The sequence below is a fragment of the Peromyscus eremicus genome, chromosome 11, assembly GCF_949786415.1.
Source record: "Peromyscus eremicus chromosome 11, PerEre_H2_v1, whole genome shotgun sequence".
NCBI lineage: Eukaryota > Metazoa > Chordata > Mammalia > Rodentia > Cricetidae > Peromyscus > Peromyscus eremicus.
The window spans coordinates 73,611,781-73,634,187 of NC_081427.1; the positions used below are offsets into that span (position 1 = coordinate 73,611,781).

Here is a 22,407-nt window from a genome sequence, read left to right on the forward strand (position 1 = left end):
ACTATTGTCCCCTCGCTACTTCTAAAACATACAAGTCATTTATTGTCATGTTGGTTAGAATGTATAGAGAAAAGTTTTAGTCTCATCCACAAGATGGAAGTTTTGAAATACATTTAAAATACAGTACTCACATTCTACGTCAGTAGTTGTTGATGTACAGATGGACACTTAGTGGTGTGTTGTGGAAGTGTGAGTAGTGATGTGGGGACCAGAGGAGCATGCTGGATAATTGTATAACAAGATGAATTCAGTCCAGATTAATTAACAAGGAGTAATACCATTACATATTGTTTTCTAAGGTGGGTGGAAGAGGAATATGCAGAGTATTTTGTATACTAAAATTGTGTGAGGGTATAAAGAAAAAAAAACAGGTAATATTTTGAGTGTGTCGTAGTAAATATTAGTTGCCTTTCACCTTTCAGAATAGGTCCTTATTGCCTAATTTTCTTTTATGATGTCATTAGTTTCACACTTTTTAATTATTTCTTTTGTTCTCTCATCTGTCTTCTCTAATGTTGGGATCTTTTTCTTTTTAGTCTTTGTTTCTAGTACTTGTGTTTAGCAGAAATTACTTTTGGAGTACAACTTGACCTTTATTTCATATATTTAAAGTAGGGTATGATTATTTTTTAAATAGTATTTTATTTTGTTAAGTTTGATTTCTCTTTTCATTCATCATACTAAGGATTGAAACCAGGACCTTCTTTTCTTGCATGCCAAGCAGTCTTACCACCAAGCAGTATCTCCAGCCCTAGGAGATATGTGTTTTAAGATTTACAAGTTGAAGCCGGGCGGTGGTGGCGCACGCCTTTAATCCCAGCACTCAGGAAGCAGAGCCAGGCGGATCTCTGTGAGTTCGAGGCCAGCCTGGGCTACCAAGTGAGTTCCAGGAAAGGTGCAAAGCTACACAGAAAAACCCTGTCTCGAAAAACAAAACAAAAAAGGCTGTGACTTTCTGCTTTCTGGCTGACTTTTTTTTTTGTGGTGGGGGAGAGCACCTAAAGGAAATCAAGTTACAAGAATGTGTTTTTGCTATAGAGTATGGTGTTCTCTGTCTCCTACTAGGTCAAGCTTAATCAGCGTTGTAGGTTTTCTTCCTCTTTTTAATGCCATCCGAACTAGGAGTTACTGTGCCATAGCCAGCAGTTAGGCCGAGAGCTCTGGTGGCAAACTAATACAAAGCCAAGTCCTTTTTAAAGACTGAAATCCCATGTAATTTCCAGTTTCTTTTAAGTATTTCCTGAGGTCCATTTATTGCTGTTTGTTAGACTTACAGTACTTCTTGTCATGCATTTTTATGGGGGGGGTGCTGTATTTTTCTGTACTTGTAAAATTACTAATATGGTGTTTCCATCAACTCTTTGGTTTACCAATTCTTTTCAGTTGTGTCTAGCATGTTCTAAACATTTTGACTGCAATTTTAATTTTTGTCCTTCCCAGTTGTAGATCTTTTCTGTTTCCTGCTGTGATGGGATTTTGTGTGTGTGTGTGTGTGTGTGTGTGTGTGTGTGTGTGTGTGATTTATAATACACTACAAAAATTTTACTTTTTTCCTTTGAACATTACAGTAATAATTCTTTTATGATCTGTGCCAGTTCTGCTTATTTCCATGTGTGAGGTCCTTTTGGATCTTCCTATATTATTATTTCCCTGGTCTCCTATCTATGTGTTTTTCCCTCTATGTCTTTTATTTTCTCTCCTGGACTAATTATCATTTATGACCTGTTTTAATTTCCATTTTAATAACTATTTGTAGAAACAGTTTGTCAGAAACCAAAATACCTTTTTTACAGTAAGTATTCTTTACTTCTGCCTAGAGCTTGGGTATTCTATCAGTGAAGGACCAACCTGAACCCAGTGTCTGTATCTGAGGGACTCTGCATAGCCCAAATGAGATAAGACTCACATATTTGTAGCACTGTTTTATGCATTCTCATTTTCAGAGTGAAACCCCCCAGGTCTTGGCCTGTTGTGAGTTAAGCCTTTGTCTATAACCTCTTTTTCACCAGTTTCCCCTAGATTACAGAAACTACAGTTTTGTGTCTCTATATCCCTCAGTTAGAATCACCAAAATTGATCAGGACAAAGGTAGTCCTGATTAATTTTTTAAGTCTTACTTGACTCTTACCAGACTTTTGGTTATCTTGATGTAACATTTCTTATAACTTACTACTTATTTCAAAAGATGTTTTATGTATTTCAACTGACATTTTTAGTTTTCAAAAACTGTTCATCAGAATTCCCAGGCTTCCTTTAACACAAGCACTGAATTTTAAAAATAAGAGAAAAATCTTAAGCCAGCCTTCATGGTATTTATCTGAATTGTACGTAGGAGGTAGAAACGGGAAGATCAGGAGTTCAGGTTGTCCTCAGCTATATGACAAGTCAGCCTGGCCCAATTGGACCTAATTGTGTTAGGTTCCCTGCAGATATAACGAACAAATGTTTGTTTGCCCCAGACAGGGCACCAACTACAAAACAAAGTAACTGGCACACAAATCAACCTTGATGAGCAAGTGACTTTAATTGGGGTTATAAACAGGAGCAGGACTGAGAAGTTACGTATGGAGCAGAGGAAGCCTACAGACTATTGTCATGGGGAAGAAAAGCTTCCCCACCCATGACTCACACAACTATTACTGTGTGTAAATACTGGGGAGGATCAGGAATCCGGGCATCTGGTACACTGCCGTTTGGAGCTCTTCCTCTCCTCTGTGAGGTAGTGGTGATGCATACCATCACAGCTGCTCTGATTTCAAGAAGGCAGAGGCCATGTTATGCCCAGAGGGCAGAGTTCACAATACCCTGTCAAACAATCACAAACAGTAAAATTCTTCCTAGGTATAGCTGGACTTCTTGGTCACCAAGTATGAGCGTATCTATTTTTTAGTTAACTGCCTTTTTATATTGTGTACATGTATGCGAGTGTACAGATGCTAGAGATTATAGAAGCCAGAGGACAGTTTGTAGAAGTTGGTTTTCTCTTTTTACTTCGTAGATAACTGGCAACAAATTCAGGTTGTTAGGATTGGTGGCAAGCGCATTTATCCACAAAGCTGTCCCACTGGCCCCAAGTATCTGATTTTTTTTTTTTTTTTTTTAGTTTTTCGAGACAGGGTCTCTCTATGTAGCTTTGTGCCTTTCCTGGAACTCACTCAGTAGCCCAGGCTAGCCTCGAACTCACAAAGATCCACCTGGCTCTGCCTCCCGAGTGCTGGGATTAAAGGCGTGCGCCACCACCGCCCGGCAAGTATCTGATTTTAATGAAAGTGTAACCATGCAAATGCATAGAAATTTAAAATACTCAACCAAGTAATTGTATCTTACTGACAGTTCAGTATAGAATGTATAATCTTAAGCTTATTGTTATAAGTTACTGTTTGTCTTTTTCTTTTTACTCAATATAATCACTTAGAATAGAAAATATACCTTATAGAATTCCTTTTATTTGTTTGATTACGTAAGTGATATTGCTCATCTAAAACTGAAAACAATAAAACTAATGTTTTCACAGTTTTACTAAAGCACCAGTCAACTACAGATAAAAGGTTATGCAAGAAACATAAGTAAATAGAAATAGATTTATACATATTTATAACTCAAAGGTTTTTCTTCAAATTTATAAATAATTTTATTTATTTGAGAAGCAATCTGCAGCAAATGGTATCATCAGTTCTAATATAAAAACTGGTTTTAAATTTTGCTAGTTAGTATTATATGTAACATTTAAATTTCTTGAATTTACTAACTTATTTTTTATTGTAAATACCTTTCTGTTAGGAATCATTCTTATACTTAATTAAATCTTTTTTAGTACTTTCCAATTTCAAGAATTCCATGCATGTTCACAGACATCATTTTCTGTACTGTAAAGCATTTGTTTCTTGATTTGCTGAGTTGAAGCATTCAATTTAAGTCATTAGCTAAACAGAAGTCCTCAGTTTATGCTAATATTGTTTTGTCATAATGTCAATCAGTAAGTATTGCAGAGTGACAGAATGGCAGTGAATTTCATTGTCATTAATCTGAGAAAGCTTTGGGCTCTCCTTGGCAAAGAGCAGAGGTGAGCCATGTCAAGATTATGGAGGAGGTACACATTTTCTTAAGTTTTGCTGGTTAGTCCCACTTGTCCTTGCAATATCCTTAGGTAGAAATGGATGCCGCTTTGTATTTAAAGTAAGTAAATTTGAATTAAAGAGTTTAAGTATCTTACTGACAGCATGATAGCCAGTTGGGCAAGAGAGGTCAAGTTTACTGCAACAAACTTTCTCATATTTCTAAGACCAGAGTGTAAAACAGGAAGAGGCATCCTGTGTGCATTCTGTTTACATCTTTCCAACAGACTGGTTTGTAAAGGGTAGTGGTAGCAGTCACAAGTAGCCAAAGGCCAAGTTGGTAGTTTGTTCTAAATTACAGAGTAGTCAACTTTTGGTAGATTTGGAAGATTAATAAACAGATTGTTTATACTAATAGAGAAAGGAGAATTGTATTGACAGAATGTATAGTAATAGAGTTTTACATGTTAGAAAGTTTTTCTAATGGTGGGTGCATGTCTGATGCAAATCATGTCTGTTTTTTTGCTAGTTCTTGGGGCAGTTCATATTCTCTTTTTTAGCTTTTGCACACATTTCAGTATTCCAAACAGGCCTTTTTCCTCCCCTTTGATGGTTTACTTGCCATTTTCTTAATAATCAGTTTCCAAAGCATACATATCTACCATCCCAGAAAACAGTAACACTGGGGTCAGCAAAATGACTCAGCAGGAAAAGGCATTTGCCACAAAGCCTCATGACTGAGTTCCATCTCCAGGACCCACATAACAACACTCCATGCCATGTTTAGCTGACACACAGTAAAATAACTACAGAGGTTATTCCTCCAAGTCAGTGCAAGAGACCTTTACCCATATCTGTACTCCTTAATATATTAATGCTGAGGTAAATTATACGTTAAGAAATGCTAATTTTAAGGCTGGAAGGTTAAGTCATCAGTTAAAGCACTTGTTAATTTTACTGAGGACTCAGTTTCTATCCACAGAACCACTCCAGTCTCAGGGAGTCAGTGCCCTCCTCTGACGCCAGTGGTCACCAGGCACACATATGAAGCAATTACATACATGCAGGCAAAACACTTATGCAAATAAGAAAAGAGATAAATATTTATTTTAAGTTGAGGTTTCAGATATAGGTGTATGTTGATTTATGTAAAATTAAGGGAAAGTCCCAACTGGTTGTTGTTTTGTTTTTTGGTATTGATAGAGTGCTAGATTGTGATTTTATATGCAGCTTACCTCCATAGACTAACATTTATTTTCTACTCAACAGTTTTAGAATCTGGGGCTTAGGTGATCCTCAATTATTCTATTTGAGACATATTTTTAGATATCAAAATACACTGATTTCTCTTCTAAGTATTGTCACTACTAGTATTCCAAAATACATTGTGTTTGTCTGTGGGTGGGATCAATTTCATACCCTTTTGTTAACTTGAATGATATGAAAGAACTAACTTAGTGTGTTCAGTCACGTCTGCATATCAGCTTTACAAAGAATAGAATTGTTTTTCTGCAAAGTTTCAAGGGACTGGCATTACCCCTTAGTTCCTCAGGTCATGCAAGGGGTTCCATTGATACTGCTGTTACTGTTAGTCTAGCTGCAAGCTTCCCGTGCCATACAGCTGCAACTGTCAGATTTGAACCAAGCTTCTGAGTCCAGGTGGGAAGAAGTAGCAGTGTTTGCATGCATGAACTCTGACCTGATAGGATCGATCTACCTGGTGTAACCCCAAATTGTATCAGAAGTCCCTTGCTTGTTTTAATTGCTAGCTAACCATTTAGTATAAAATCACTTCAGGCCAGTGCTTCAGGATCTTTCTCTTAGATGTAATATGCTGCCAGCTTGCAGTTTGCTTCCCCATGGTATAGAACACACCATATCTTCACACCTGCTACCGATCTTGACTTTTGAATTTCCTTCTTTGTCACTGTTTTATAGCACAGATGTGTGTACCACTTGACCATTTGTTTCTATGTGTTTGCACGGCAAACCAGAAACAGAACTTTCATTCTATGATTTTTTTTTTACTCTGTATTATTTCTTAGATACATTACTCTATACCATTTATTTCTTCAGTGTTCCAAAGTCATCTCTACATGTTTATAAACATAAATCTTCCTTGTTCTAATTTCTCTAATACATATGTATAATTTCACAAAATGGAATTATACTCTTCTGGTTGAGTCTACTTTTATTTTATTGAAAATAGATTCTTTTCTTCTACTGTACATCCCAACCACAGTTTCGCCTCCCTCCACTCCTCCCAGCCCTCTCCCCTGGATTTACTTGCCCTCTGCTTCTCATTAGAAAAGAGCAGGCCTCTGAGAGGTAACAAGCAAACATGACAAACAAAACACATTAAGACGTAGCAAGACAGGCTGGACAAGGCAACCCAACAGGAGGGAAGAGTCTCAAGAGCAGGCAAAAGAGTCAGAGACCTACCCGCTCTCATAGTTAGAAGTCCCAAGAGAACACCAAGCTAATAGCCACAACATATACGCAGAGGACCTGATGCAGACCCACACAGGCCCCGAACTTGCCACGTTAGTCTCTGAGCCCATGTGAGCCCTGCTTGGTTGATTCAGTGGGCCACGTTCTCCTGGTGTCCTTCATGCCCTCTGACTCTTAGAATCTTTCCATCCCCTCTTCTGCGGTATTCTCTGAGCTCCGAGAGGAAGAACCCAGTAGAGACCTCCAGTTTAGACTCTTTCCACATAGTGTCTGGCTGTGGGTTTCTGTATGCACTCTCATCTGCTGCAGGAGGAAGCCCTTTGATGATTGGACAAGGCTTTGATCTATGACAATATCATAAGGAATCACTTTGTTTTTTTGATTTTTTTGTTTTTGTTTTAGAACAGTTGTGTTTGGTTCTACCCTAGGTCTCTGTGCTATCCAGTTTCTGGTTCCTAGCCACACAAGCAGTGTAGGACATGGGCTCCCTCTTACAAACGGAGTCAAAATCAGATACTGGTTGGCCATTCCCACAAATCCTGTACCACCATTTCCCAACAATCAGCAGGACAGATTGTAGGTCAAAGGTTTTGTGGCAGGGTTGGTGTCTATGTATGCTAAGAAATGCTTTCCTAATAAAATATCATGTATACTTAAAAGAAATTTGCAAGGACAGGAGAAATAATCATACTATTCTCTGAGGGTTCAAAATGTCTAGACATTTCTCTCATTAGCCATAATGTGATGACTAAACACAGCAGTTATAATCTATTCAGATACAACATTGATTTAAAAAAAAAAGTATATGCCTTATCCAACTGTTACTTAGTGATATCTTTACACATGTAACATATCTAGGAAACAAACAATAAGAATCAAGGTATTTCAATGAGTTTTAATGTCATTTGTGGGGGACCAGCCCACTTTTACGACCAGGGTACTCTCGAGCAGGGAGAAGTGAGGAATGTTTAGATAGAACCTAGATGACGAGAGGAAAGACAAACACAGGACGCCTTGGGAGGGCCTGGGTCAGTATCCAACTGCCCAGAACTTTATTCAAGAGCTTTTTATAACAATGCCAAGAAGAGGGGCAAAAGACCTCCCCATTGCTAGATACCAGTAAGCGTAGACCCTTCCAAACACCTGACACTCAGGCCCATGGTCCAATCATCCCATTATGCAATCCTGCTGGGTAAAGCCACTAGGAAGCCTTGGTGGGCTACAACATCATTTTAGAAAAGTGTCTATATTAAAATGTTTTTAAAATACTATTTTTTCACATCTTTATCTTCATATTTCATATTGACTTTTCTAGATTAGAGAAATGTTTTTACAAAAAACTGGGTTAAAACATGCAAGGTTTTAAATGCCTTGACATAATTCTTATAGGAATTTAATATTTAGTTTAAAAGTGACAATATAAAAAAACTTTCAAAACTGATCTCTACATCTCCATTTTTGTTCATTTTTTGCTATAACTAAATAGAACTTGGATTAGTCTATTTCTTTGTAACAGATTTGTCGGTTTTATCCATTGAATTTGTCAAGTCCTTTGATACTGCAACTTGAAATGAAAATAGCTCTAACAATGGCTCAGTGGGTAAAGGTACTTGCCACACAAACCTGAATATCTGAGTCCAGTCCCTGGAATCCATGGTGGAAGGAGAAAACTGACTATGAAATATTGAGACCTGTTATATATGCACCATGGAGCATGCACACACATCATATGGACACACAATATGCACACATAATAATAGTGATTAAAGTCTTTTAGAAATGCAAATAAGTCTGTATTTGATTATAAAAATAGCAAATCTGTCTTCTTTTATATATGACATATATGTTCCTATTAAGTAATATTCACAGAAGCCTAGAAATTCCTCTTGGTTTTGAATAAAAATAGTGCTTGACTAGAAGACCTGATAGCTTCAGGTCAAATTTTTTGTTGTTATAAGCTATTGCTAAAAGCTAGATTGAACATTGTTAATCCAGAATCCTAAATGCCCCCCAAATCCCAAAGTTGTTGGCCACCATGATTCCACATTTGGAATTTTCTATACCTGACCTTATGTAACAGGTCTCAAACAAAATGTTACTGTATTAAAAATACTGTGAAATTATTTCTAGGATATGTACATGAGGTATGTATGAACAGATGAGTTCTGTATTTGGATTTGCTTACCATTCTCAGAGTATCATTTTGTATCTGTAGATAATTCCAAACTCCAAAAAAACTATCTAAAACATAAAACACTTAAAAATTTCCAAAACTGTTGTGTGTGTAGTGAGAGAGAGTGGCATAGGATAGACAGAGAAAGAGACAGTTTGCTAGTATTTTTTTATTATTCGCATGCCCTGTATTCTTAACAGTTATTGTCTCAAGAAGTAGTAAAAGGAAACATTAGAAAAGTCTTATATTTTTACTGTTTTGATAATATTTTTCCTATCTTAATGCTAGGTCTTCAAACATGAGCTAGCTTACTTACTGACTGGGATTCTTGGAGCAGCAATAGATTATTGGATCTTCCTTGGTATTCAGATGGGTAGAAATGTGATCCGACACATGTCTGATGACTTAGGAAGTTATATCTCCCTTTCCTGTGATGGTAAGTTTCTTTATTATGGTTTCATTTTAATCACTCATTCTGAAAATCAGTTTTGAGTTTCCTTCAAGAAGTCTATTTTTTACTGTATGTTCATATGAAGATTTCTTTGAAATAATACACACATATGTACCTATAGAGACAATATAAAAAGAAATAGGAATTTTTTTCTTTAATGCTTCCATACAGAGAGCTTCTATCTTCTTTTTATCTGAGAATTTACATTGTTGAACTTGTACTACATATAACATTTTAAAACATTTATTTATATAATTTATTTGCTTTTATGTGTATTGGTGTGAGGGTGTCAGATTTTCTGGAAATGGAGTTACAGACATTTGTGAGCTGCCATGTGGGTGCTGGGAATTGAAACAGGGTCCTCTGGAAGGGCAGCCAGTGCTCTTAACCTCTGAGCCATCTCTTCAGCCATAAACATTTACGTTTTAGTAGTTTTTGAGAATTTCATTGAGTACTGAATTTATACCATTTCAGTCCCACAACTCCCTGCTTGAATTCCTCCTGTGACTCGTCATCCAACTTCATGCCCTTTTCTCCTTTGTTATGGTTTTATATGTATGTGTGTGTATGTATACATATATATATGTATAAGTGTATACATACACACACATACATACATATATATGTATACACACACACACACACACACACACACACACACACACACACACACACGTTCATACATATGTGTTGTAGGATTAAATCAGGGCTCATCCAGGGAGAAGACTTTCTTAGCAGGCATTAATTACCTGTATTTCTTTTCCTAGGGGTGGGACCTCTTGAGATTCCTCCCGTCCACATTGGACGTCAGCTGGTGTTCTCATTGTGCAGGTCTTGGTTTGGGGACTGTATTGTTACGCTTCCATGGGTGCAGCTCCCTGTCATATATAGAGGAGATATATATCTATCTGTCTCATTGAAGATATTCCTGGGCTATTAAAGTCTTTCTGTACCCTTTTCCGTGGTGTTCTCTGAGCCTTTTCTGTAGAAGTTAAGTTGTAAATGTATTGATTGGGAATGGGCTCCCTGTTTTTAACCAAATATGGATTTCTGTGATGGTCTCTGTTTTGAAGAGAATAAAAGCTCTTTGATGAAGGATGGAAGCTACACTTATCTGTGGATGTAAGAGTAGGCATTTTGAATACACTCACGAATTACACTGGTCAGGGAACATGGCAGTTATGTTTTCCTCTAGGGTCCATTACCTCACCAACCACAGATAATTAGCTAAGTTAGCAGTCACCAGGCATGTCTTCTCTCCTATTAAACTTGCCTAAGGATCATTTAGATGGCTGTTGGTTACCCTCTGAGTTATTAAGTACAGTAACCAATTTTTTAATTGAGTATCTTGGATTTTTTTTCAAAGGCCATTTCTACATCTGTTGAGATGTCCATTTGATTTTTTTTTGCCAAATCTATTTGTGATTTTTTACATTTATTGACTTACATATATTGAACCATCCTAGCATCTCCACAATAAAGCTAGCTTTATTTGAGTAGATGATCTTTTTGATAAGCAGGTGAAAATTTATATTCTTTTTCTCTAAACATTGCATACTTTTTCTAAATATTTTTGATAGTTTCATATAATGTGAATATTTAGATGCTAGTGTAGAAAATACTACCAGTAAATACATTATTGTTTGGCTATATATGCATCATATATAAAAAATGTTAATGTTTTTCTAGTCCTATAACTAAAAATTATAGAACATTATAATTTACACATTTAAAATCAGTTCCCTCCTGTTTAATTGTGATGGCGTGGTGACTCGAGCCTATAATCCCACACACAAAGACCTGCACAATGACACCACCAGATGACATGCCAGTGTGGGAATCTCACAAGGCATACCTTAAATGAAGAGCTGCTGGATGTTAATGGTTGCTGATAAAGGGAGAATCAGTTTTCTGTAAAGACTAGCCCCTTAGCAGATTATCCAGTCACTCTTGAATTTTAACAGAGGGTGTAGAGAAAAGGGAAGATTTTGCTCCAAGGAGAAGTTGATAGTCACAACTGAGGAAGAAGATGCTAACTGGCACCAATGGACAGAATTTAAGGAGGCTACAGATATCAGGAATAGCCTCCTGTACCAAACAATTCCCCAGCGAAAGCTCTAGTACACGTGGTATTTGACAAATGAATGAATGACTCATAATAATTCATACTAGAAAGCCAAGATAGGACAAACCTTAAAATACTTACAGGTCATGTCAGTCACCTTGGGAAATGTCATAACCAACTTTTGGGTCTGCAGAACAGGAAGGCTTTCCTAAAACTTCCATTACCTGACTGCATAACCAGCTTCAGAAGTTCCTTCTTTCCTCCTTCATACCTGTCGCCTTTAGTTTCTAACTTTTCAGCTACAGGAGCTGTGTGGCCCCCACGTCAAGAACATGTTTTCTTACATACCAAGTTGTCTGTTGTTTGGACTGCCAGATAAACAATTTTGCACACATTTTGCAGTACATCTTGGTATGTTGAATTTTTTGATCTAGTTGAATCTTTAAAAAAGATTCTGTAATAGGAATGCAGTTTCTAATAACTGGATTCACAATTTATTCAATGATACCACCTGTAAAGAGAGGTTTCTTTATTCTGCCAAAGTTAGAAAATTTTTATCATTTTATCTCCTTCCTGTTTCTCTTTCATTGAGCTTAGGAGGTGATTACTGTTCCTTTTTTAGAATAGATATCATTTTAACATTTCTTAGCTCAAATTCAATCTTACCTTAAAGCTTTTATCATTTCTTTCCAATCATTTCTTCTAGGTGGGTTAGTGGTTTTTAAAAATCACACAGTTTTGGTATAATTTGCTAGAATGCCAGGGAATTTAGCTAACAATCCCTTGTTTTCATCCAATAATGAAAGTCTTAGCATCAACATTACAGACTGTCAATATAGTTCTATGTGTTGTTGTCAATGTCTAATAGTTGCCTTTAATGAAGTCTAACTTATACTTCAGCCAAATGCATGAAACAATAGCCCTTGCATTAATAGAGACCAGTAGGTATGCTACTGCTTCAGTGCTTCTTTATTCATATTCTGGATGGCTCTTCACTCCAAAGTAAGGCATTTGCTGTGCCTTACATACTTGGAAAGTTACTCTGTCCTCTCATGACAGATTTAAACCCTAGCAGTTGGAACCTGTGGCTGATGACTGATTTGAGCTAAAAATTTAGCATTAATATCACTCTTAATACTGTGAGCACAATCATTAATTTGGTGACAGGGATTCATCTTTGTTCACCAATTTAAAACTCTAGATGAAGTTGAAATTAAGCCATTATTTGAAGTGAATTTCCTTACTCTTTGCTTACTCTTCTTAGTGTGCACAGCAGCATTGTAGCTTAGTGGGCAAACACATTTGCTGCCGGGCTGGGTGACTTGAGTTTCATTCTTAGGATCCCCATGATAAAAGGAGAAAACCAATTCTACAAATTAATCCTTTGGCCTCTGTGTATGCGCGCGTGTGTGAACACACACATGGAGAGTCTGAATAAGAAGCTGAAGTGAAAAACACACACAAATATAGAATTGATTCCATAGGTTTCAAATTATGGAGTGGGTAAACCATTTAAAAATTTTTGACATATATTTTTAAAAATAATCCAAATTAGTATCTTCCTACGTTTTCACTCAAGAGAGCTTAGTGTTTAAGGTTTGTCAAAAGACAGGAATAAAGTAAATAGTTTAATCTTTTTTTTTTTTTTTGGTTTTTCAAGGCAGGGTTTCTCTGTGTAGCTTTGCGCCTTTCCTGGAACTCGCTTTGGAGACCAGGCTGGCCTCGAACTCACAGAGATCCGCCTGGCTCTGCCTCCCGAGTGCTGGGATTAAAGGCCTGCGCCACCACCGCCCGGCAATAGTTTAATCTTAAGACAGAAGCAGCCTTTCTGTATTCAAAATACAGTTGAAATATTATCTATCGTGGAAGCTTTGGAACACCAGACTTACCCATGTATTTTAATAATGTCTTTTTTGTTCAAATCTTTATGAAGAAATTTGAAAATCATTGTTTGCCAGTTTCTTTTGTTTTTGTTGCTGTTATATCTTGGTGGATATTCCTGCCTGTTTTGTTTGAGTATGTTTTGTTTTTTACATCAGTTCAGTTATTCTCTGTATTTTCTGACTCACTGGTAATATGGTAGATTTGGCTGTTGTATCATTTTCATTTGATGATATCAACTCACCTTCCTCATTTATGTTTAGTATAATTGCTGAAGTTTACAATTATTTTATGAGAATTAAGGCAGTATATTTCAGAAGACAGGTGTAATCCTTTTCATTAGATCTCATGCCCGTCATTTTCACATCAGAGCTATAGTATTGTTTTTTTTTTTTCAAAACACTTCAGACAGAATTTCCTTTCTGCATGTTTAACTATCTGAATTTCATTTTTATCCTAACTGAAACTCTTGAGAAACTAGCTTCAGATGGGGATTAGATTTTTCATTTATGTAAAAAAATCAGGGTAAATATTCCTTGCTCTATAGGCCTAGAAGCTGTCTTGATAAAACCACCTTACACAAAGGTAAATGATAATGGCGTGTTACAATAACTTTGCTCATATTCCTTTGCTGATCTATTGATTTTGATGAGAAAGAACATGTGTCGTTCCAACAGTCCCATGGCCATACAAGTGGATCCAGTTAAATTGGTGGCTGTGGGAGCATAGACTTCTACCTAGGCCTTTATTCCACTGATCTCTGTATCACAGCTTCTTATACTGTGCTCTGTTGTTCAACTTTAGCTCTTTTAGTATCCTGTTGGTTGATCTCATCCTTTGTCATTGTAGTGTGTTCTTTATGCTGCTGTTTATATGGAAAGTTTAGTAGAAAGTTATATCATTAAATAGATGACATGAAAATCCGCTACCTTAGTAGTTGATCTCCGTCAATTAATCTGTCTGTATACTAATGAAGTTTTGTCTTAACACTTGAAGTTTTAGATAGAAAAGATTTAAGGATATTTGTGGGTTTTGTTATTTTTCATGAATTAAAATTGCCTCATTGTAGAGTGGGTGCAAATTTTAATGAAATATTCACATATTTGTTTTGTACATTTCTTCTTTACTTGTATATGTCCTCTAATTTGTCAGTGATAAAAATCAATGAGTAAATCAGAGGAAACTTCTTTCCATCAGCTCAAGACTGAATGTTACAAATTTGTTACATGTGTGCTTTTTAAGTAAAACTAAGGGCTCTTGATACCGCCCTGTAATCCTAGCACTTGAGAGGTTGAGGAAGGAGAATAAATAGTACAGGGTCATTCTCAGCTACATAGAGAATTCAGAGGGCCACAGAAGACCCTGTCTTAAAATACATAAATAAAAATATGTACTCTGTTATTGGCCATGGCACATCTCTGCCCTCAGAGACAGACATAGAGAGATTGTAAGGCCAGCCTGGATCTCACAAGATTGTGAGACCTTGTGTCAAAAGAAAACTTAATCAGTTCATTTTTTTAATTAAATAAATTAATTAAAACTAAGAACTAGTTTTCCAAAAAGGATCCAACTTGAGATTGTTAATGTTACTTGGAAACTCAAAGGTAAAGTCTCCCATATTGATATAAATGATGTAACCATATACTCTATTCTACATACATGGTTTTGTTGTTTTTGTTTGCTTTGGTTTTTAGACAAGGTCTCACTATGTAGCTAAGGCTGCCCTAGAACTATGTAAATTAGGTTATTTTGAATTCACAGAGGTCCCTGTTTTTGCTTCCTGAATGCTAGGATAGGCATGCACTAGCATATCTGACACACTATATATATATATATATATATATATATATATATATATATATATATATATGATTTTAAGAATTTTAATTAAAGTGATAACGTTTGTTTTTCAAGTGCTGGCATATGTACCATAAAATTTCTCTTGAAAAACAAGGAGGAGTATATGTATGTATGTGTATGATATATTATGTACACACACACACACACACAAACACACACACACCATCCATAGTGGTTCAAAATTATAACTAAAGTTTACTGGCTTAGGAAATAACGCTCATTTGAGTAGCACCCACTGCAAAAATGAGGAAAATGTATAAGGTGGAGCAGTGACTGTATTTACTTGTTGTTACAGATTTTTCTTCACAAGAACTAGAGACCCTCATTTGTTCTTTCTCATCTTCCTGGCTTCAGATGTTTGTTGCAGAAGCCATCTTCAAGAAGCTGTGCTTACAGGGCCCCACCAGTGTTTGCATCACCGAGCCGCTCTCTCTCCAGAAAATAGTAAGCACTGCCCTATTCAGGTTCTTCTTTTTTTTCCTAAGAAGTGAGTTCATGAGTTCACTTTCAATTCTTAGTTATTTCTCATAAATAATAAACGTGTTCTGTGGGCAGAACACAACTCATAAATCTTCCAACACATTAAAGAGCTGGTATTTTCTATCTCAAAAACAAAGTAGTAGAGCTGGAAAGGTGGCCCAGTGTTCTTCCAGGGACCCAAGTTCAGTTCCTATTATGTACAGGCACACGTACATACATGCCCCCCTCCAAATACACTCACAAATAAATAGTAAAAACATGTCTTTTCAGAGATAGATTAGTGAGTAGAAATTTTGATTATTTGGGGGGAATAAGTAGAAAAAAACTTTCTTGAGATTTGCCATAATGCATAATACTTTGAAACTACATCCAACATTTTTTTGTACTTGACATTTAAAAATGAAAACTTGGAAAGATGTATCCTATGTACATACACATATATAAGCGGCACTTGCTCCCATTTTCTGTTGTCTTGGCCATGTTAGACACTAAGGTCTAAAGCTCTGGAAGCTTCTTCAGCAAACACTAAGTCCCTTTGTTTATTGAAATGCTGGACAAATTGCTTTGCAACAGGCCATGCTTGAAGGATATTTTCACTCCTTATTCCATTTACTCTGGACTTATCTTTCTGTTGAAGAAAATAGCAAAATTGAAATAACAAAATACCTGTTGTCTAGAAGTCTTAGGTACGAAAATATGTAAACCATTGTAAGTTGGATATGAGACTTAATCAAAAGAACTTTTCTAAATGTATATTAAGATTGAACTAGAAAATGTAATTATTTTATAAAGGTATCTTCATCTGCAAGATATTGACAAAATAATTCCATAGATAATTACACAGAACTGGCAGTTTTAATATTTAGTCATACTTAGAGAAGATAATGTGGCAATGTTGTTGTGAAATCAAGAAAATAAAACCAGACTTGTTAGTAAAATGATCAAGTAATTCATTTTATTGCTCTTTGTAGTTACAGTAATAATATAATCTTACTTTGTAACAGATAGACTCCTATTTGCCTGTTTTGGGAGAAATGGACATACATAGGGCTGGAAAGATGCAGTTGCCAAAGAAAATCGGCCAGCGGCCTTGCCTAGAGTCTCAGAGAGCGTTACTAATGCTGAATGGCGCAAAGCAAAAACAAGCTGACGGTCGGCCAGAATTTCCGTAAGTAGTGCTGTTGCTGCAGCTGTACTTTGTTTTGGAATATGGCCTTTTCTCTGAACTTTCTTGAACTTTGGGTTATCTGGGGTATTGTCTGCATTATATTGATTGGAAGAAACCTCAGTTTTAGACCTATAAATATATAAGATCAGCACTTTCTTTTACTGTAATGCAGAGACCACACTTCCCTCCCAAGTGCGTCCCAAAAGAAATGAAACTACTAATCAAGTCTGTTTCATACAAATGTTTTTCTGAAACACGTAGTACTACTTATTTTTGTAATATAAGTGAGGTTTTTGGATATGGAGGCCTGCATTCTTATTTAGCTTTCAGCTTTATTTTCTCTACCAAATGTGATTTGCTTGGTTTCTTCTTTGCCCAACATTCTATACTCATTACCTTTTTAGTGAGCAGTTGGAGGTATAGACTAATAAAGTAAAAATTAATGCATCAAAATTTGTTTCTATATAGCTGACATCATTTTAAAAATTGGAAAGCAATGTGATTGAATGAGTAAGTGGTTTAAGTAGAAAGGAGGAGGAAAACTACTATCTTATGTATGCTGGCACGCCTTACTGAAAAACAAGCTTCCCTTGGTTTTCTTTCTTTTCAGAGAGTTGAACCGTGCTAAATGTTCCTCGTCATTGAAAAAATTGAAGAAGAAGTCAGAAGGAGAATTGTCATGTTCCAAGGAGAATTGCCCCTCTTTGATTACAAAGATGAATTTTCACAAAACTAATCTAAAAGGTATCCCAAGGATCTGAGTTAACTTATGCTAAGAACTTTTCATGGTTGTAGTCAGTACTTGCAAATCTCACACATTTGCCCTGATGAGTGTTTTCACTTAAATACTGGACTAGGTCCAGGAAATACCTTCATGGATAGTGTATTATTTTCTTGAACTCATTTATGCAAACGAAGTGGTCATGTAGCACTTGGTTAATAGAATGTCCCTCCCTTTCTGTCTCCCCCGGCCTTTCCAGATGCTCATTGGTGTGTAGCGCTCATTGAGCTCATTCCAGACTTGCCCTCCTTACCTTGCTCTTCCACATCAACCTGTGCTGCTTAGGATCAGTGTCTTCTGATTTGAAAGTATAATTCATTCTTCCTCTCTTTTCAGTCCTACACATTTTGTGAACAAAGAATGAGGAGTAGGCTACGTTACAGAGCCGTGTTAAGCATATGGGCTCTTTTCTTCTAGGCACTGAGCCCAGACTGAAATGTGTCTGGCTTTTGGTTCTAACTGTACTGGAGCCTAAGTGCCTAATGGATGGAATTTCAGGAATAGTGCTGTGATCATTCTCTCTAGCACCTCTTTACATAGATAGCTCATAACCTGAAGATATGTTATCTACAAGGCATCTCTTCTTAGATAAACTAAGTCGCTAGATTTACAAATTGTTCTTACTTACAAACTGTATCATATGTTTTAACTCATGATATGTATTAGCTCCTGAAAACAGTGACAGCAAAGCTTTTACGAGCTTTCCGTGTGATAGTTTATAACTGCCCATTTAGCTCGAAATATGAAGACTATTAGGTGAGAACTCAGATAATCACTTCAAAGATTAGTGCCTATTTTCTTTGTTTTATTGTTTCAAAATGGAAAATGAATATGAATGACTTTAGGCTGAACAGCAGAAGGAGTTGGGAGAGGAAGAAAATTGAGAAATACAGAAAAACTTGAAGAGACTTCCTATGCTTGTAGAAGGAATGCTCAGTAGAAGTTGCAGAGATAATCTGTAAAACTGAGCACTATAAAAATGTGTTACTCGGTATTTTATAGCAGGAACAAATTATGTCCATGTTTCATTTTGTTTCCTGCAGTCACTGACAAGTATTTAACCATTTTTCTTAATGTCAAATTATGACTTATATTTTACTATTCTTAGTTATAAGAGAGATTGTGAATCGATAATTTTGACCAGCAGCTACTTACTACATTCCTTCAAGTAAAAATTGTGCCATTCTATGTGCTAGTGTTATTCACCTTTAAGTGATACATAAGGACCTCTTTCTCTCTCTTCCTCTCTCTCTCTCTCTCTCTCTCTCTCTCTCTCTCTCTCTCTCTCTCTCTCTCTCTCTGTCCGTGTGTATGTGTGTGTGTGTGTGTGTGTGTGTGTGTGTGTGTGTGTGTGTGGTGTTTATATTAAGATTCTTCCATTTCTCCCTCTGTGCTGCTGTAGCCAAGCCAGACAGCCTATTGAGAAGCAGCAAACCATCTGTTAATGGATTTGAAGTTCTGAATTATACTTGAGTATGTGGAGGCACTCGTGCTTAGCCAGGAACATTCATTTGAATTAAGCTATAAATGCTATATAAGAAAGAGCCCTACATTTAGCGGAGGTTCATGAATAAATTTAAGAGAGGGCAATTGCGCTTTAAAACTTTTATTGCTGCAAAACCAAGTATTTTTGGTGTTTCTGTCATTTGGGGTTTTTATAGCAGGATTGAAGCTTTAAACCTTGAACTAGGGAGAGACAATGCCTGTGTTAAAGCTTTAGCTGTAGAATTTCATCACCGAATTGCTGACAGAACAGAAGCTCTGGATTGCTGGGGTCCCCCGCCCACCCGCCTTTTTTTTTTTTTTTTTTTTTTTTTTTTTAATTCAAGAGATGTTTAAACCAGTCAGAAGGAAAACTCAATAAATAATTGTCTGGCATGGGTCCAGAGCTTCTAGTTCATGGCCTTTGATTATTTTCTTTGGTTGATATCTTGTCTTCTCTGGAATAATCTATTAATTTTTTATGGCAGGGGAAACAGCTCTGCATAGAGCTTGCATAAAAAACCAAGTGGAGAAATTGATTTTTCTTCTCTCTCTGCCAGGAATAGACATCAATGTTAAAGGTAAGTTCTCTAGGTCTTTGTGCTCTCATTCAGTGTCCTAAAATTTATCATACAGAATAGTTTTATGTCACATTAAGAAAAACCATTTAAATTAATTTACTGAAGATATTTTAGAAATACCGTTAGCAGCCAAGCCAAAATAATTCATTATGTGATAATTTAGAGCTAATAATATAAAATATTTTAGTAGTAATTTTTATGGTCATATTCTAACATTAATATTTTGAAGTTGCTTTTTATTTATTTTCATTTTCTTAAATAGAAATATGATTACACTGTGTTCATTTTCACCAAAGCTGTTTTTCATATATGACGCTCCTACAGAGTAATAGGATGGTAGTCATAGAATATCAATACTTTGCAACCAACAGTACTACTTCTGCTGTTTTAAAACTTGCCTTGATTTCTAATTTAGACAATGCTGGCTGGACGCCTTTGCATGAAGCCTGTAACTATGGCAACACAGTGTGTGTCCAGGAAATTTTGCAACGTTGTCCAGAGGTAGATCTGTTCACTCAAGTGGACGGGGTGACTCCTTTGCATGATGCACTGTCAAACGGACATGTAGAAATTGGCAAGCTGCTCCTACAGCACGGGGGTGAGTGTGTGTGTGCTAAATGGATCTTGGTAAATTATCTAGGCTTTTGATAAATCCCTTGGAGGCAGATAACACTTTATGTTTAAAATCTATAAGGAAAGATGCTTTATTTCTTAGTCATGGAAGGGTAAAGACAAAAGCCTCCTAAAATATAGCCACCCTTTATTAGCTGTTGTTAGAATCATTGTATAATATATATGTACTATTAAAACCTATGTTCAGTTGAACATGTTGGTTTTTAATATTCCATTTACTTAACATATATGATGTCTTTGTGAACTAGGCATTTCTTAAAGCTTTGGAGTCAGTGCTTCTTGTGACTACTCGGTTCTCCATTCTTATTTTATTGCATATGTATGTATAACTCTCGAGCCAGTGTTGTCTTTATAAGGTATTCCTTTATAGAGTATGGAAAAGATATCCAAGAATATTTTCTCATTCGTATTTGCAGTCTTAAGTTGAAGTCAGATTTTCAGATAGTAGTGAGTATAATGCATGGATTTTGTGAAGAGGCTAACTTAAGCTTCATATCTATCTACTGCTTTTCCTGACTCTTTATTTTTATCTTCAGCAACTCCTGTCTTAGCAATGTTTCTACATATGAACTGTTACAAAATTGTGCTTCAAAATATTCAACCTAATTTGTGTTTTAAAAAAGAAAACTGATAACTAGCTTGTAATGAGAAAAACAAACCTTTGTGTAAATGTATTGTTTTTATTGTGTTAATTTTAACTTAGAATTTGATGTATTTATGTTGTAAATAAAGCATTTATTTCATTCTGTGTAAAAACAAAACGCATATTCTTTATGTGGGTTTTTGTTTGTTTGGTTGGTTGGTTTTGGGTTTGGGTTTTGGTTTTTGAGTTTTGAGGAGGGGAACATTGCTATGTACATCCAAGAAAGAATGTATTGCATGATGGCTTGAAAGACTTGCTTATTTATAGTCTTCTCCTGCCCCCTAAAGGCTAAGTGTGTCTGTTTTACCAACACTGTTTCATAATTGATGTATTTTTTGTTTTTCTACCTTCTTTCTTTAATACTATTTGTTCTCTAAATCTAATGCTTTTCCTATTAAATAACTCTGTTTTTCTACTCAAAGATTAATCTGACATTCTAGTAAATACTTGTTTCTGTATCAAATGATATAAGTGATATGAGGTATTACTGTATGAAGTCCAGCTTATTAGTATAGTGTAGTGTTAGGTCAGCCAATGTGAATTTTACTAACAAAGAGCAGTAAGTGGTGATTCTCTGATTTAGGAGAGAAAACCTGCTTGTACTTGATGTTTGTCAAGGTCCATTGGATAACGTGCTTGGTTATTTGTTTGTTTGTTGTTTTGTTTACTTAGCCAGTCAGATTCCAGGTTTGGATCTTTCACATGGCTTGGCATTATCACTGTGCTAAAGTTATATGAATATTAATTTCAAGACTTTCAGGGTTGAGAGCAATAATTTCAAGGTATATATTGCTAAACTTTATTTACTTCAGGTATTCGTATTTTTTCCTAAAAGGAATAAGTTAGAATATTTTACTTTTGTTTTGCAATGTTAACACAAAGATAGATAATACAATTAGCATTTGGAATTCTTTTCTCTACAAATTATACATCAGTCATGTAAGCCATTATATGTGTGGTCATAGTCATCATTAAGAGTTTTAGCACTTGCCGGGCCGTGGTGGCGCACGCCTTTAATCCCAGCACTCGGGAGGCAGAGCCAGGCAGATCTCTGTGAATTCGAGGCCAGCCTGGGCTACCAAGTGAGTCCCAGGAAAGGCGCAAAGCTACACAGAGAAACCCTGTCTCGAAAAACTAAAAAAAAAAAGAGTTTTAGCACTTAATAATCTATTCTCTTTCTGGTGGTTTGGTCCATGTTCTAATGATAGTAATTTCCTGTCTTGTCTCCAATTGTACCTTCATATCCCAGGTAACATTTCTTGTACAAGATGGACTGACAAGTACAGAGTACTTCTGTACTGTGTTACATGGCTGAGTCCTGGGTTGTTGCTTTGCACTTCTCATGGCCTTTAATACTTAGGGGTAAACTTGAGTCCTTAGCATTTGACTACTTTGCAAGGTTTTTTTTGTTTTTGTTTTTGTTGTTTTGACAGCTAGATGAACTATTGCGTTTGATAGTTTTCACATTGCCGAGTGGTTTATCAGTAATGGAAAGGAGACATTTTTTTTCCTTTTTCCCGAACTTATGCTAAGGCATTTTATTAATTTCTTCTGTGAATATTGAAAGTCTTGTTCTTAAGGTGGCTGCAGGTAAGGTGTTAAAAGCTGTTTCATTTATCATCTATACTACTTTTCTAAGTAGAGTATGTCCTTTCAAGCAGACTTCCTTAGACAGGTAACTAGAATTTTAAATTTGTAAACAC

The 22,407-nt window shown here is 36.1% G+C and overlaps 1 protein-coding gene across 2 annotated transcripts in view; it reads left to right on the top strand.

Annotated features, from left to right (window-relative positions):
- Window positions 1-22,407, top strand: part of Slf1 (SMC5-SMC6 complex localization factor 1) — a 70,758-nt gene that overhangs the window by 47,244 nt on the left and 1,107 nt on the right. For both annotated transcript variants that reach the window (XM_059276582.1, XM_059276581.1), the window contains exons 15-20: window positions 8,968-9,115; window positions 15,232-15,380; window positions 16,421-16,584; window positions 17,195-17,328; window positions 19,336-19,428; window positions 19,844-20,026. In XM_059276582.1, the coding sequence (XP_059132565.1) occupies window positions 8,968-9,115; window positions 15,232-15,380; window positions 16,421-16,584; window positions 17,195-17,328; window positions 19,336-19,428; window positions 19,844-20,026 (871 nt within the window). The remainder of the gene's footprint in view (window positions 1-8,967; window positions 9,116-15,231; window positions 15,381-16,420; window positions 16,585-17,194; window positions 17,329-19,335; window positions 19,429-19,843; window positions 20,027-22,407) is intronic.